A 16,181-nucleotide genomic window follows, 5' to 3' on the forward strand; every position below is an offset into this window, starting at 1 on the left:
ACTAAACAACCATACTAACTTAACAACTGTAGTGATTCACTTAACAACTCTGGCACGAAAGGTTGTAAAATGGGACAAAACTCACTTAAATGTCTCAGAAATTTTGGGCTCAATTGTAGTCGTAAGTTGAGGGCTACCTGTACCGATACAAAATATATACATGCCAGTCTCATAAGAAATCCTTAAGATGTTTTCTGAATACAAGTAGTCTTCAACATACGACCACAACTGAGCCCAAAATTTGTTGTTGCTAAGTGAGACATTTGTTAAGTGAATTTTGCCCATTTTACAACATTTTTTGCCACAGTTGTTAAGTGAATTACCACAGTTGTTAAATCAGTAACATGGTTGCTAAGTGAATTTGGCTTCCCCATTGTCAGAAGGTTGCAAAAGGGGATCAGGTGACCCCAGAACAGAGTTAGTTGCCATGTGTCTGAATTTTGATCACGTGACGATGGGGATGCTACAATGGTCGTAAGTGTGAAAAAGAGTCACAAGTCACTATTTTCAGTGCCATTGTAACTTTGAATGGTCACTAAATGAACTGTTGTAAGTCGAGGACTACGTGTATTAACCTTTTTAAAAAAAACTAATGTAAAGATCTTCGTAAGCATTTCAAGCCCATCTACATTCACATTGTGAAGCCCATTCACAAATAATAACCGGCTGCTACTTACTTGGCTTGGCATTGGTAACCATGATCTCAGAAGATGACTGCAAAGGGAACCTGCAGTTCTCTCCTTGACCATCATTACTTCCATATTCTATGACGTCGACATGCCCAAGTGGCACACTCCATTTTAATAAGTACCTCTGGCCACTCACGACACCACTGCTTTCATGGGAAGAGCTGAAAAAAGGCCACAAAAAATGATGAAAAGTGGTCATTTATTTCTTATTATTTTCAGACTTTTTTAATGTTCTCATACATAAATCTCCCCAGTGTATAACTTTGTGTTCTAATTCTACAAGTACTGCCCAAAGAAAAAGCCCCAATGGAACAAAACTGGATTTACAGATGCTGCTACCTTGTTTTGTGTCTAGCATTAACAAAAACCACAAGGTAAATTGCAGGTGTCATGAAGATTTTTCTCATTTTTAAAACAAAAGCAAACTTAACTGTAAATGTTTTGCTACATTACTTCTTTGGTTAATGAGCAAAAATTTCCAGGAAAAAAAAACCAGGGGATTTATTTCTAAATGAAGTACAAAATGTTATCATCCAAGAGGAAAAGGCCACATTTAATTCCCATTGCTCCACAGGACACTGCATTTTGAGGAAACACCTTGTGTAACTGCTTCAAGATCTTGAATGCAGATGCAAAGCATAAATACACCAAAATGTCTGTCTGTGTGTGTGTGTGTGTGTGTGTGTGTGTATGTGTGATATTCCCAGAACATATAAACCATGCAAGGAAGTGAGAAGAAAGTATTAATTGAGTGGGTTAAAAAGAGAAGCAGAAAAATTTCCAAAAAGCCAAGAGGGGCAAACAGCAAAAGGAGAACTGGACTAATTAATATTAATATTATTAATTAGTCATTAATAATATTAATCACTAATAATATGACCAATAATGACTCATTATGTTTATCAAAGACTTTTTAAAAACATATTTATTTTCATTTATCAACAAGAATACAAAACAGAAAAACAAACATCCAATGCTAACAATGAAAAAAAAGAAAAAATAGCACTTAGACTTATATACCGCTTCACAGTGCTTTACAGCCCTCTCTAAGCGGTTTACAGAGTCAGCATATTGCCCCCAACAATCTGGGTCCTCATTTCATCGACCTTGGAAGGATGGAAGGCTGAGCCGGTCAGGATCGAACGCCTAGCAGTGATCAGTGAATTAGCCTGCAATACTGCATTCTAATCACTGCACCACCACGGCTTTTGTACACAACAAAACTGTCTGTTAAATACCCCAAATGTCAGATATATCTAACATTGAACAAAAAGAAGAAACTGGACAGCCATTTGTCCGAAATGGTATAGGGTTTCCTGCCTGAGCAGGGGGTTGGATTAGATGACCTCCAAGGTCCCTTCCAACTTTATCATTATTATTATTATTATTATTATTATTATTATTATTATTATTATTATTATTATTATTATTATTATTATTAATAGCATTTAGCATTTTTTCAGGGTCTGTTTTTGACAGAAGACTGTAAACATGGTCACAATCATCTTCAGAATGCAGATTTTCGATTTTTCTTCTCATATTGTGCTACTACTCAGAACAATATAAATTACAGTCAAGAAAAGTACATTAGTGGCATCATTCCCAATAACATTTTAGCTAGAAATATGTCACAATTCAAAATATCAAGAATGAAGAGTCTTGAATCCACCCCAGTTGGATACTATCTATCATCTATCTATCTATCTATCTATCTATCTATCTATCTATCTATCTATCTATCTATCTATCTATCTATCTATCTATCTATCTATCTATCTATCTATCTATCTACCTACCTACCTACCTACCTACCTACCTACCTACCTACCTACCTATCCACCCACCCACCCACCCACCCACCCACCCACTTCAATTTTACCCTGGCAAGGCTTGCTTACTTGAACATATTCAGTTGCCATAGGAATGCTGTTGGATAAGAGCTTCTGTGTAGCAAGAGATCTACATTTGCAGATATATGCCACCCACATAATTACATGAGACTATGAAATTTAGAACAAGGCATTTCACAGCAGGGATGCAAAATACAGCAGATATGTAAGACTATTATAGGATCCCGTCTGTAGGGAGAGCGCTCTCAAACCTACCAGTGTATTTACATGCATTATATGTGATAGTTTGAACGCAAAACTGTGAATTTTTAAAACTTGTGCTTTTCTCATATTGGCATAGACGAGGGATCTCCACACTCTTCACTTCATCCATCCCTTCATGAAGTTTCAAACTCTTCATTAACTCCCAAGCACTTATTATATGAAAATAATTTAATAAATGCTACTTTAACTAATAGTGTAATGAATAACAATAATAACAACCATCTTCTCCTGGTTGCATCTACCTGACCTACCAGAGAGGGGAGGTAAGGAATGTGGCGGATCCTCTCTCCTAAGGAGATACATCTACTGGGACCAAGAAGGGTCTTCTCTGGGGTGGCTCCCTCCCTGTGGAACATAATCCCTGCAGAAATAAAATTGCCCCCTGAAGACCTGGTTTTGCTCAGGGAACCCAGAGTAAGATAGAGCCCTTCAAGTGGCTTATTTGATTAACTGTTGTCAACAGAGGGATCAGGGTAATTGTTTTTTATTGCTTTATATTAGGTTTTATCTTGGTAAGCCACCTGGTATCACTGACACTATGTTGGGCAGCCATATACATTTTCTTAAATAAAATAAAAATGAACATTGACTTCTTGGATAGTCCTATCAATCCTTGTGGTTCAATACTGACCACTTTAGGAGACTAGACCTTATTTCTATAATCTTGCTTCTATAAAAGCAATAGCAATAGCACTTAAGACTTACATACTACTCCATAGTGCTCTACAGCACTCTCTGAGCGGTTTACAGAGCCATTCTATTGCCCTCAACAATCTGAGTCCTCATTTTACCAGCCTTGGAACAATGGATGTCTGAGTAAAACCCTTGAGCTGGTCTTGATTGAACTCTTGGCTGTGGGCAGAGTCAGCCTGCAATACTGCAGACTAACTACTGCGCCACCATGGCTCATTTTAATACTTTACATAACGTGGTATTTATACCTGTGAGGATTCTGAGTGCAAAACAAATGCTTGGAAAGTTCATTTAGAAGGATGTGATCTAACAGCCTTTTTATTCTTTTACTTCCTTCCCTACAAGCATACATTATGCATTTCCCTTCTTGAAGAAAAATGAAGGGAAAGAAATCTATAAAGATGCACCCATATTGTAGCAGTGCCAAAAGTAGCAAGCTGACCTGCAAAATATTTCATCGACATTAATCTCACAATTCTAGAGTTGGAAGAGTTTACTGTTAACAAAAGGACTTTTAAATGAAAAGACTAGATTCAATCACCTTTGGTTTTTTGGAGGTAACAGTTTTTAAGAAGTATAGTGTCAATCTCCTCTAATTCTAGATATTCCAGATTATTTTCTGAAATACAAAATTTTGCCAGCAATAAGTACTGGAACACTGTCCTGTGAAATTTTGGATCTTATCTCATCAGGGCCTTCTACTCCTGCATGACTGGCAAATTTCATTTGTGTGGACAATTGGGAATTTGATGGGGAGGAGAGAAGTTGGTTGCAGTAACAATATCACGTAGGACAAAAAAGGAAGTACAATTCAGCCTAGATTACCCTAATACCATTAGACAGGAGAAGTCCCATCTACTACCGTAGGACCAAGAAGAAGGGGCTTCTCCACGGTGGCTCCCTCCCTGTGGAACATCATCCCTGCAGAAATATGGAGGTCCTCACTTTGACACTCTTTCAAAAGGCTCTGTAGAGATGGTGTTGTCAGCAGGCCTGGCGACTTTAGGGTCATGTGGATCCCATCAGGTGGGTGGTTTGACTGTTATCATGGGGAGGGGAATATGAGGGTTTATTGGCTTTTATACTGGGGTTTTACGTATTTTTGTAAGTTGCCTGAAATCACTGTGGGTTGGGCAGCCGTGTAAGTTTTCTTAATAAATAAAATCTCTTCGTTCCTTTCAATCCTTGTTTCCATGAGGTCCATGCATCCCTTTATATATTATTTTTGTTCCTTTAATTTAAAATCTTTATTTGGGGAAGGAGTGGAAAGAGCTAATCATTCAGTTACAACTTTTCAACCTTTGATCTCAAAGGTTATTAGATTTGTGTGCCGCTCTCTCATCTATCTATATAAATACCCTACAACTTTGCCCAAAGCCACAGAGATGAACGTGGGATTTTCTGCTTACAATACAATGAATGTTCTCTGTCACTAAGTAAGAGCCCTGAATTATAATCCATGATATACATGTAACCAAAAACCACGTAAAATGGACTCGCAGTAGAACACCAAAACAAAATCTTTCCTAGTTCATGTGTCTTATCTCTTATGCTCTAGCAATTATTTATAGTGTGTGAGTAGAATCTTACCGAATATGCACAGTAGCACACATGAGTACATCGTTTAACATAAACAGACGTCGTTCTTTGGTTTTCATGATCTCCCCTTTGTCTGTATAAACAGTTTCTAACATATCATCACTTCGGATGAGGTACCGGTTGCCACTGCTGAGTAACTGAACAATACAAAAAGATTTCATAACACAGTATTTTTACATCTAAATATATTCTGCTTTAAAATATATGAACCACTTTCATGAGTCCACAGAATTTTGTTATGTAATAAAATTCTTCCTTTACAATTTTGTATCTATAGCATCATGATAATCAGGTATCAATCAATCAATTAATCCTTCATTTCAGTCATCGATCAACATAAAATACAAACAAAGAAAAAAATAGACTCATTTCAATAATAACTGTGACACTTATAAGAGACAAAAGTTAAGTAAAAGCCTGATTGCTAATATAATACTATAATGTTAAAAAAGTAAAATCTGTCTAGATAAATTCGTAATGTTAAGAGTAGGATTACAGACTAAAGGGGGAGGGTCTGAAGGCCCACAAAAAGATGTAAAAACAGATGAATATTAAAACAAATAAAAGAGGAATTCTCAGTAGGTTTACTCATACCCTGTACCAGTGGTGGGATTCAGCTGGTTCGCACCAGTTTGGCAAAACCAGTAGCTAATTTTTTGTTGCCCAGGCCCAAAACGGACTTCCACAAGTGGCATCCATACAGAGAACCGGTTGTTCACATATTTGAATCCCACCACTGCCCTGTACCCTTAATTATCTGTACGCAAATTTTAATTGCCACCAGACAAAATCAGGCAACATTGTATGTAATTAATGGTTCCTTTTCTGAGAAGATAAAATGAAGAAGAAAACTTTCATCATGACCTATAACAATAAAGAAAGAATTATAGTTTCTCAACTACATATATAATAGGGGCACTATAAAAGCACAGATGTGATGATCTCAATAGCCTTTGTGCTACATGGACAACTTCACATAAATATGGGGACTCTGGTTAATAGCAATAGCAATAGAACTTATATACTGCTTCATAGTTCTTTACAACACTCTAAGCAGTTTACAGAGTTTGCATATTGCCCCCAACACTCTGGGTCCTCATTTTACCGACCTTTGAAGGATGGAAGACTGAGTCAACCTTGAGCCAGTGAGAATCAAACTCCTGGCAGTGGGCAGAGTTTGCCTGCAATACTGCACTTTAACTACTGCGCCACCACAGCTCTTAAACCTCCTATTAAGAACTAAGGAGGGTCAAATAGCAAACCTGGCTTTGTTGTTACGCAGGGGAGGTTAATGTATGCAACTATCTGCCTAGTTCTCGCCTTGAATAAATTATGTGAGCTCCTTTACGGGCTGGAATGTGGCTGACCTCATTCTGGAATTACATCTAGGGCTCTTTCTCAAACAATTCTTTTAGCCCGAGTGTACCCCACAAGAAACTATAGCTCAAGTTGTCTAGAATTGCTTCTGGTCCCAAAAATTGTAACTGATCAGTCAGGACTAATGGGATGACTTCTGATGGGAAAAAACTGACATACAACTTTACTCTCTGCATTCAATAACTTGGTTATGACTCAAGAAGACCTGAGAATAAATTGGTTAGTCTTCAGAATGTCAATGGAGATGGTGTAAGAAAGACACTCAGAGCCTTGCACATCTATCCAATGAATACAGCCTTCATCACACATGCTCCTATATTGGGTCTCCCCCCTCTCTTTTTCCCCACTTGGGATAGAAAACCAAATTCAGTACTATCAACATGGCGGCAATTAATGTCCATGAAACAAATGGGATGTATTTGTATAAAATACATATTAGGAATAATTATCTAAGAAAGCCTGAACATTTTAGAATCCATCAGAACTGGCAGAGTTGGCATGCTCTAGGTTTCTTTATTATACACTGTCATTCAGTGGGACCTAGGACTTATGCCTTCTCTGTCACCATGTCCTGCACCAGAGAACAGGATTCCTCAGAGATCTGGATGGCTCTGATACTATTGGCCTTTCACAAGACATTAAAGAACTGGATGCTTGCACAGACATTTGGGTCAAAGATGGGCCTGGTCCCTTTTTTTTGACTGTTTTGTTTACTAATTGGAGGGGAAAGGATTTTCCACCCCAGCATGTGTCACCGTATGGTTTGTATATTGATTTCACGAACTATGTTATTTTGGGTTTCAGAGTCACCTTTGTGAGCTATGCAGTTGTGCACATATTTCAAACAAACATTCTTAACAAGAGAAATAAGGGAAAAACAAGAAGTGCAATTTTCCAAACCTTGTTCAGATAACGCTCATTCATGGCTTTGGCTATTTGTTTTATTTCACAGCGCTGATCTGCATCTCTTTTCCTTTCATTTAATTTCTCTGCCAGTGTTTCAAGTTCTGTGAGAGCCATCTGTAGAGGCAGTCTGTCTGGGTGGCCTTTAGTCGTGTTCTTCAACATATCCTGGACATAACAAAAGGGGGGGGGGAGTTTGTCATGCTCTGACCCAGCTAATTCAGCTTATTTTTCTTGACTAGAAAAAGGAAGACATTTAAACATATCTGTCTCATAGCTACCCTTTCCAAAGCTACAGATTCAATCCTTTTTAGGGTTTGTCTGCTATGTCAAGTGAGGTACATTTACCTAATTTTAGAAAGCAGCGTACAATACAGTTACAAAGTTTCTGGGCAATTGGTTCCAACATCAAACTGCTCATAAGAATTTTTTTTCTAATGCTCACATGAAATTTGCCCTCTTGTAACTGAAAGTCATTATGCCACAGCACTGAGAAAGAACAAGTCTTCATCCTCTTTTGTACAGGTAGTCCTCGACTTACAACCTTTCATTTAGTGACCAAAGTTACAACGGCACTGAAAAAAGTAACTTATGGCCATTTTTCACCCTTATGACTGGTGCAGCATCCCCATTGTCACATGATCAAAATTTGGACGCTTGGCAACTGGCATGTATTTATGACCGTTGCAGTGTCCCGGGGTCATGTGATCACCTTTTTGTGACCTTCTGACAGGCAAAGTCAACGGGGAAGCCAGATTCACTTAACAGCCGTGTTACTAACTTAACAACTGCAGTGATTCACTTAATAATTGTGGCAAGAAAATCGGGCAAAACTCATTTAACAACTGTCTCGCTTAGCAACAGAAATGTTGGGCTCAATTGTGGCTGTAGGACGAGGAATACCTGTATGACATTCTTTCAAGTCATTTGAAGGATATGATCACATCTCTTTCCCCACAAGCTTAAAGGTATCTAGTTAATAAAGAAGAATGTTTGTACCTCAGGATTGAAATGAGGGGTCCTTGGTGCTCTCCGAGCTTGGTTGTTTTCTTGCAGATATTTCATTACCCAAACTAGACAACATCACAGCACTGATGATGTTACCTAGTTTGGGCAATGAAATGTCTGCAAGAAAACAACCAAGATCAGGAAGCAATATGGACCCTTCAGATATCTAGCTTTTTCAATCTTTCTTTGAAAGATTTACGGTAATTTCCCAATGTCCCTCATTTCTTTTTTCTGACCAAACAAGAATAAATGGAAGGATTATTTCCCATAATTTGAAATTAACTGAGTTTGATGCAGCCTAATGCTTCATTTGCCTTTTTTTACAGCCGTATTACACTGCAGGCTTACATATATTCACTTAATTATCATGTCATCCATACTTAATTAGCTTGCTGATCAACATGTCATGGAATACTTTGTAAAATGATTCACTGCAATCAAGGTACATTATGTTTACAACAGTCCATTAAGGAATTGCCCAGTCAAATCACAAGAAAAGAATAGTCTGACAAGCTTTGATCTTGGCAAATCCATGTCTTATTCCATATTCATTTCAAGGAGCTAGCAAATCCATCTGTTTATTATCTGTTTTAGGATCTTCCCAGGTACTGCATCAGATCCTTTTCCCCCCTCATTTTGGAATGCTATGGACAAAATTTGCCCTTCTCCTGTAGACTGCCACTTCATTGGTTGTATAATATTTTTCAAAACGAGTATCTAGGGGTTTGGCCAGACTAACCAACTAATTCACTCTCTCACTCAAGTCTTTCATTACCAAAGAATGCACTCCAACTGGTTCTGCAGTTTTAAACTCATTTGAAAATATTCCTTGACCACATTTCTATTATTCTAAGGATTCAACTCTGCACCTTCAATCTGCCCTTCACAATTTCCTGATGACACATATACAAGAGACTGAAATAAAATAATTCAGGGTGTTGTTTTTTTTCTTTTGAACATGCTTAAGAAGCCTTATATTTTGCATCCTTTGCTAACCTCAGCCCACTCTTCCCTCATACCAGCTCAAAACTATATGTTCGTGTTCCCTCTTTGTGACCTGATCTTATTTCCATTCCTTACAGTATGTCCTACTTTGCTTTCAAATCTTCATTAAGCTTCTTGGGGCGTCTATTGCTGTTCTTGGAGATTTTTCCCTCTCATTGGAAATGATTGTAATTAGGCTTCTAGTGTCTCATTTTTTAAAGAAATTCCTACCCTTACTGAGTTCATTTCTCTTCTCTTTCCAAAGGTTCCTACTTTTCTCTTTTCTGACAACATTAAAGTCTGCTTTTTTGAAGTCCAAGGTACTTATTTGACTTGAGTCTGTTTTAGTTTCCCTTAAACAACTCTGGTATTCTCCAATATTCATGCAACCTTTATTTCTACAACTGAATTTTCCCTCATCTGCAAAGCTGGCACTTTGGTGTAACTGCCAAGAAATGAACAATTTTAGGGCTCCTTTAATAATAATAGTAATCAACTTAGTACTAGCAATCTTCATAGTTATACTACAGATAAGTTTCATCAAAAGGATGTTACTCCAAAGGCCAGAAAAAGTAGAAGATCAAAGGACTAACAGTTTATATTCTTTGCTTAACAGAGTCTGATATAATCTGGCAAGTACACATTACGGTACTGTAATTTAACATGATCAGTATAAATATGTAAACTCTCTGTATTGCCACTGCTTTCACTGTAGCTACCAGATCAGGAATGTTCTTGCATTCCATTCCTCTTTTCTTACAATTTTCGAAAATAACTGTAATTTTCATGCAGGTGACAACAGGGCATAATTTGTATCATTTCTTGACTTAGGATTTGACAGGATAACTGAATTTCGTTTACATGTATAGCATTCAATTGCATCAATATCTAGTAGACATTTAACTAGGATCATAAAACAGGTGAATACAATAATTATAGATTGTTGGGGTCCCCAGGGGGACAAACATTACTGGAGGTAGCTGACGAGGTAAGAAAACCTCATCCCCGTCTCATCGAACTCTTACTTCTGGTTTCAGTATAGTTTTAAAATCTGAACTTGTGTAGTTTTAATGTTTTAATTATTTTTAATACTTGTTTTAGAACTTGTAAGCTGCCAGAGTCACCTTATAGGGGAGATGGGCAGCATAAAAATTTAATGAATGAATAAATGTACTTAACACATTTTAAAAGCTTTCCAAAGCTGTTTAAAATAATCTACAGTTGAAGCCTCCTACGCACCAAGAAAATGATTCTATTGCCTAGGCCCTAATATCAGAAAGCTCTCATTCATGCACATTCCAGCCAGTGGCAGAAAACAATTGGAGGTTGTCTTGAGTCATAAAAAAATTTATATGCAGTTAAATGAACTCTGAAGTAAATTTTTGAAGGATTATGCATGATGGAGCGATAGAAAAGAAACAGCAATCCACCTGCTGTATTCTTTACTGCTTGAAGTTTCTAAAAACTTACTGGAAACATAACATAAATTGAGGTAGTTTAATATGATGGCTGGCACATACATAACCATGATGAGATTATTGTGTGGAAGAGCAGAGTAGACCTAACAGAGTTGCTTCAACTGAGTGAAGCTACTCTGGATCACAACTCTTATCTACAATGACCTAAAATAAAACTCAGCTCTCAAGCTTTGGAAGAATCTAGACTTGCTTCTTAAGAAATGACAAGTTACTGACCTCATGTGTCCATTTTCTCAGACATTTACCCCTATTTAACACCAGAATTATCAGTGTTGAGCTTCAGGTAGCTTATGGTCTTCTAAGTGCAAATGTCAGCTGGTGGATTCTTGTGGAATTCCACAAAGGGAGATCTAGCAGCTAAAAATTAGATGCTCATCATTACATACAGAGTCCAGTCCTCCAAACTGGGTTGGAACTGTATAAAAGCATGGCCATCTAGCCAAACTAGAATCCAAACTAGCCTCCTCAGAAATAACCCTTAATGAACAGTATCAAAATTGGCCAACAGATCTGACAATAACAAAATGGGCCATCTTAGACAACAGAGAGAACTGTCTCCATACTATACCCCTATATTAAACTCAAAGTGATGTTGGTTTTAAAGTAATCCTAAAGTTCCTTTCAATGTTCTACAAGAACACTAGCAAACACATAATATCCAGGAAATTAATGGCTAAAAAGTTGTGACTGTCATATACAAAGAACAACATGGGTGACTCTAAAACCAGGCAACAATCCTGTGAACTAAAGGATAAACTCTGCCCTTTCAGGTACAACTCAGAAATTAGTCATAGAATTGATTTTCAATGACAAAACAACTAACAACCAGATCCTATTACCATGTTAGTGTTTTAGCCAGTACTATTCAGCAAACACCAAGGAAGATGGCAAAATCAAGCAATTTTAAGAATTGATACATGACTTGCCTGTAATAGAAGGATGAACTGAGGAAAACGTTGTATGGGCTTCATCATTAAGCCATAAAGAGTGATTCTATCAGGACTAGATTCTTGACATTGCTGTAATGAAAAAAGTGGTTTTTCTTATATTAGCCACTGAGAGTTTCTCAAGAGGAGCATAGATAAAATGTATGTCTCACATTTTGGTCACTAAATGAGAAGAGAGGACTCACTGGAAAAGATCTTGAAGTTAGGAAAGTTTGAAGACAAAAGGAGAAGGGGATGGCAGAGGATGAGATGGTTAGATAGTGTCATTGATGCAACATTAATTTGGGCAAACTCCCGGGGGACAGTGGAGGACAGGTGGGCCTGGTGTGCTATGATCGATGGGATCATGAAGAGTCTGACATGATTTAGTGACTGAATAACAACAACAAGCATATACACATATACACATGTTCATGGATAATCTTAAAGCTGAGCTAAACACTGGATATTCAGTATTTGTCAAGTAATCAATCTCCCAGATAATCATGTTGCTTTGATGGTCTACAATCACAAAGGAACCAAAATCCAAAATGCTCACCTTTAAAAACTCAAGGAAGGCAGGTTTTGTAGCACATGTTTTTTTGAGAATCCCCACAGCTGTGCTAAAATTGATTACATACTCACTGTAGGCATCTAGTACCATGGATTTAGAGAACTAAATGACACAATAAAAATAAATGCACATTATCAGTCAGTTACAATACAGAACACGTATTTCTAAAAGAGTATTCAAGATATTCAGCATATAGTCAAAAACTGTAACTTTTATTTAAAAACATTTGTCACTTTTTAAGGATCTCTACAAAAGGCTGAAATAGCAAGGTTTTACCAAGAAATCTCAGACATGCTATTTCCATAAAATAATATTGTTTTAGCATTTGCTTTTAAGATTATACCTCATCGTTTCATTGTCACTGATGCTATGATACTTTGTTAAGAGGACAGCCTGGATAGACTATGACAGCAATAAATCAAGAAATGTCTGATTAGATGCTGTATCATTTAAGTGAGTCCATCCATCTGAGGAAGTGAGATGCAATTCATAAAGCTTATAATGTGTTAGTCTTAAAACATGATACAATAGGTCTGAGAAATCTGATTCTGAAACTTCTTTGATACCTTTGTCACTTTTAATTACAACATTTGGATAGGAAATGAAAAGGAAGAAGAAATTCAAACAATACATCAGAATGGAATCACTTCCATATCCTGGCCAAGAAAACAAGATGGATGTGAAGGCTTTAGTTTTAGGATTCACAGTTAGTTTTTCCTACTTGAAAGATATGCAGTTAAGATTTTTAAAATAATGATAAGCCTAACTTTCTGAACCAATTAGCAATGGAAAAATATTTTCAAAAGTATACAAATATGTCTGATATTAGAGTGAGGTAGCTTCTGAGTTTATTTACCTTTCATTTGAAATTGTCATCTACATTATCCAAGACTTAATAATCAGAAAGGTTTAAAAAATGTAGCTTTTGCTAAGATCTTAAAATTGAATCTTCTTGTTGCTAGGAAACTATTAGCACAAACTCCAAACTGAGTCCGTTTAAAAATACATTCAGTAAATGTATCAATGCATTATTTCACTGTACGGATTTTATGGTGTCCTAAATATTGCAAGTATACACGTATAACACTTAGCCAAGAATTTAAACTTTTCCAAACCAAGGGATGGTGATCACAACTGAGGATAACATTGTTAACATATTTTATTTTTTTTAGCTGGAGCAGTGGAGTTGTGCAGTGAGCCAGAACACACAGTTGTGATTGATTGGTACCAGAGTGCTGGCTCCTGAGTGACACAATCTGTGCTGTGATTGGTTGCTATGAGTGTGGAGGGGGAGTGTCCTTTTCCTCGTCTTTTTCTTCTGCGTGCCCCGTGTGGTCTGTGATTTACCTCACGATGCTCCTGTTTGCCTGACTATCTTGTTTGATGTATATATTGATGTAAAATATATTTATTTATATAAAACTACAAGTTTGTGTCAAGTGTTTTCTGACTCCATTTGGACATCTGCTATACAATTCCCTGACAGACATTTTATTTTCTTCACAGTATTTATAATTCATCCCAGTGCCAAAGGAAGATAAAATTAAAACCAAATTAGGAACACAATAAGCAAAACGTTGCCACCATTTGTCTTTAGGAGTGCAAAGGATTCCGATCTGACCTTGGGACAAAGGCTTTTGTTCTTCTTTGGAATTTCACTTGTTCAGCCCATTTGTGAATTAAACAGACTTAAGTGACCCCAAAGCTATGATCATTCACATACCGAGGCAACAAAGACATCCCCGATCATTTCGACAGAATCCCACTCCGAGACACGGCTTGCCAAGGCCATCTGAAACATTGAATGACACTGAAGAATTTCTTTAATTCGGTAGAAGACCATCTTCAGTTTCCTCTCACTCAGTAATTTGGGCTCCATCTCCGAAAGAGGTTTTTCATATTGCTGAAATTTTAAAAAAAGGACATCAACTAATTATCAAAAACTATAATCAAATGAATTATTTTCACAACTATAAACAAAAACATCAGCAATAATGAACTACACAAATGAGATTCATTCATCCTCGTATTTATTTGGCTTCAAAATGACAGTTACTTACCTCTAATATTCTTTTCAGAGCATCCACATAGTTTTTCTCACTATCAACCACAGCGCCTAAAATGTATCTTCGCACTACCTGTTAAAATATAATATTAAATATGGCACAATCAGACACCTAATCTGCCATTCAAGGACACCTCTGCAGAAACATTAACTTTATCTCCCTCAAATAGTCTCTTGTCACCTGTCTGATAAAGCAGAAAATCTGGTCAGTTATAACTCAGTGAAAGCGTTTCCACTATTTCAGAGACTTGTTCCTTATCTTTCAACTTCATGTACAGGTAGGCCTCGACTTACAATCACAATTTGAACCAGAATTTCCATTCTAAGCAAGGCAGTTACTTCCAGTTTTATGATCTTTTTTGACACAGTTGTTAAGCGAATCACTGCAGCAGATAAGTGACTCATGTGGTTGTTAAGCAAATCTGGCTTTCCTCACTGAGCTTGCTTGTCAGAAGCTGGCTGGGAAAGTCACAAATGATGATCATATGACCCGCGATGCTACAATCATAAATTTATGCTGGTTGTTAAGCACCTGAATTTTGATCAAGTCACCGTGGGGATGCTACAGGAGGTTGTAAGTCCAAGGACTAATCATAAGTGACTTTTTTAATGCCACTGTAACTTTGAATGGTTGTTAAATGAATGATTGCAAATCGAAGACTACGTGTATACTATTCCTGCTGCAAGCATCTATATATAGGACATCTATATATTCCTGCTACAAGCATGTATATACAGTAGGTAATTTATGGGAAATTACCTATTTAAAAAAAATGGAAGAAAACTTCCAGAAAAAAAAGAAAGAAATGGGGAGAAACAAAAATGTAAGCTCAATTAAGAGGGGGAAAAAACCAACCAGAAGCTAAAATCATATTTATCTAGCAAACGGACAACTTAAAAAGTATACTATGGAAAGCAGCTAAGGTTAAATATAATAGGGAGTTTAAATATAGAATTGCTTGCAATTTAACAATTTAAAGATGTACTGTCATTTAAAATGATTTAATGCATACCTGTCTCACAGTGAAGTGCAATTTTTTTAAAAATTCATTTCCACTGTTAAGTACACATTATTTACTTATTCTAACATGATGCTGACATCCAGCCTTTTTTAAACTTGTGTCGCTAATAGCAAAAAGAGGTAAGCCATATTATTTAACTTTCCTCCAGTCACTCATACCCAGAATTACCTTTTGGTCTGCACTGCACCGAATAAAAATCGTTTTCCTGGAGTCCCACATTCACAGACAAATAAACTTGCTGCTTTGCTTAATTACACACTATTCTCTCCACAAAGATGGTAACAGATGGAGAAATTGTGACTCTAGAACAAGTGCCAGTAGCTATTTTAATCCTATCTGCCAGAGGATGGAGAGCCCCTGTAGGTTTTAAAGTAATCTCAGCTAAAGCAGCAAAAGGGCAACATATATTTACATGATTGGAGTTTTTATACTTTTAAATAAAAGAAATATATATTTTGCACATGAGAGACCAACATAATGGGTTGGGGAAGATTCTTCATTCATTGTTTCCGCAATTGTAAATACCAGTAAGTCATGTTTGTTCACTATTTTGATCAAACAACTGCATACAATTTCAGTAAGGAATATGGTATAAGATCTATCAAGAAGAGTTAAAAAATGTTTTAACAGTTAACAAAAAAAATCTTTTTGAACTAAAAAAAAAGTGTGCAGTAAAATCTAGCAAAATATGTAGAAATGTCGCTGATTTTGCCACTCTGAAGATACAGTAGATGCCTACAGTGCAACCT

General features: G+C 36.8%; 1 protein-coding gene across 1 annotated transcript in view; it reads right to left on the bottom strand.

The window, feature by feature from the left end:
* Positions 1 to 669: 669 nt before the first annotated feature.
* Positions 670 to 16,181, bottom strand: part of ARHGEF10 (Rho guanine nucleotide exchange factor 10) — a 40,237-nt gene continuing 24,725 nt past the window's right edge. Inside the window, exons 11-17 of the mRNA XM_015820782.2 lie at positions 14,406 to 14,483; positions 14,069 to 14,248; positions 12,331 to 12,447; positions 11,772 to 11,864; positions 7,373 to 7,543; positions 5,087 to 5,232; positions 670 to 850 (exon numbers count right to left, since the gene is read on the bottom strand). Of these exons, the coding sequence (XP_015676268.2) occupies positions 670 to 850; positions 5,087 to 5,232; positions 7,373 to 7,543; positions 11,772 to 11,864; positions 12,331 to 12,447; positions 14,069 to 14,248; positions 14,406 to 14,483 (966 nt within the window). The remainder of the gene's footprint in view (positions 851 to 5,086; positions 5,233 to 7,372; positions 7,544 to 11,771; positions 11,865 to 12,330; positions 12,448 to 14,068; positions 14,249 to 14,405; positions 14,484 to 16,181) is intronic.

The sequence above is a fragment of the Protobothrops mucrosquamatus genome, unplaced genomic scaffold (genome assembly GCF_001527695.2).
Source record: "Protobothrops mucrosquamatus isolate PMUCROS unplaced genomic scaffold, P.Mucros_1.0 scaffold1182, whole genome shotgun sequence".
Taxonomy (NCBI): Eukaryota; Metazoa; Chordata; class Lepidosauria; order Squamata; family Viperidae; genus Protobothrops; species Protobothrops mucrosquamatus.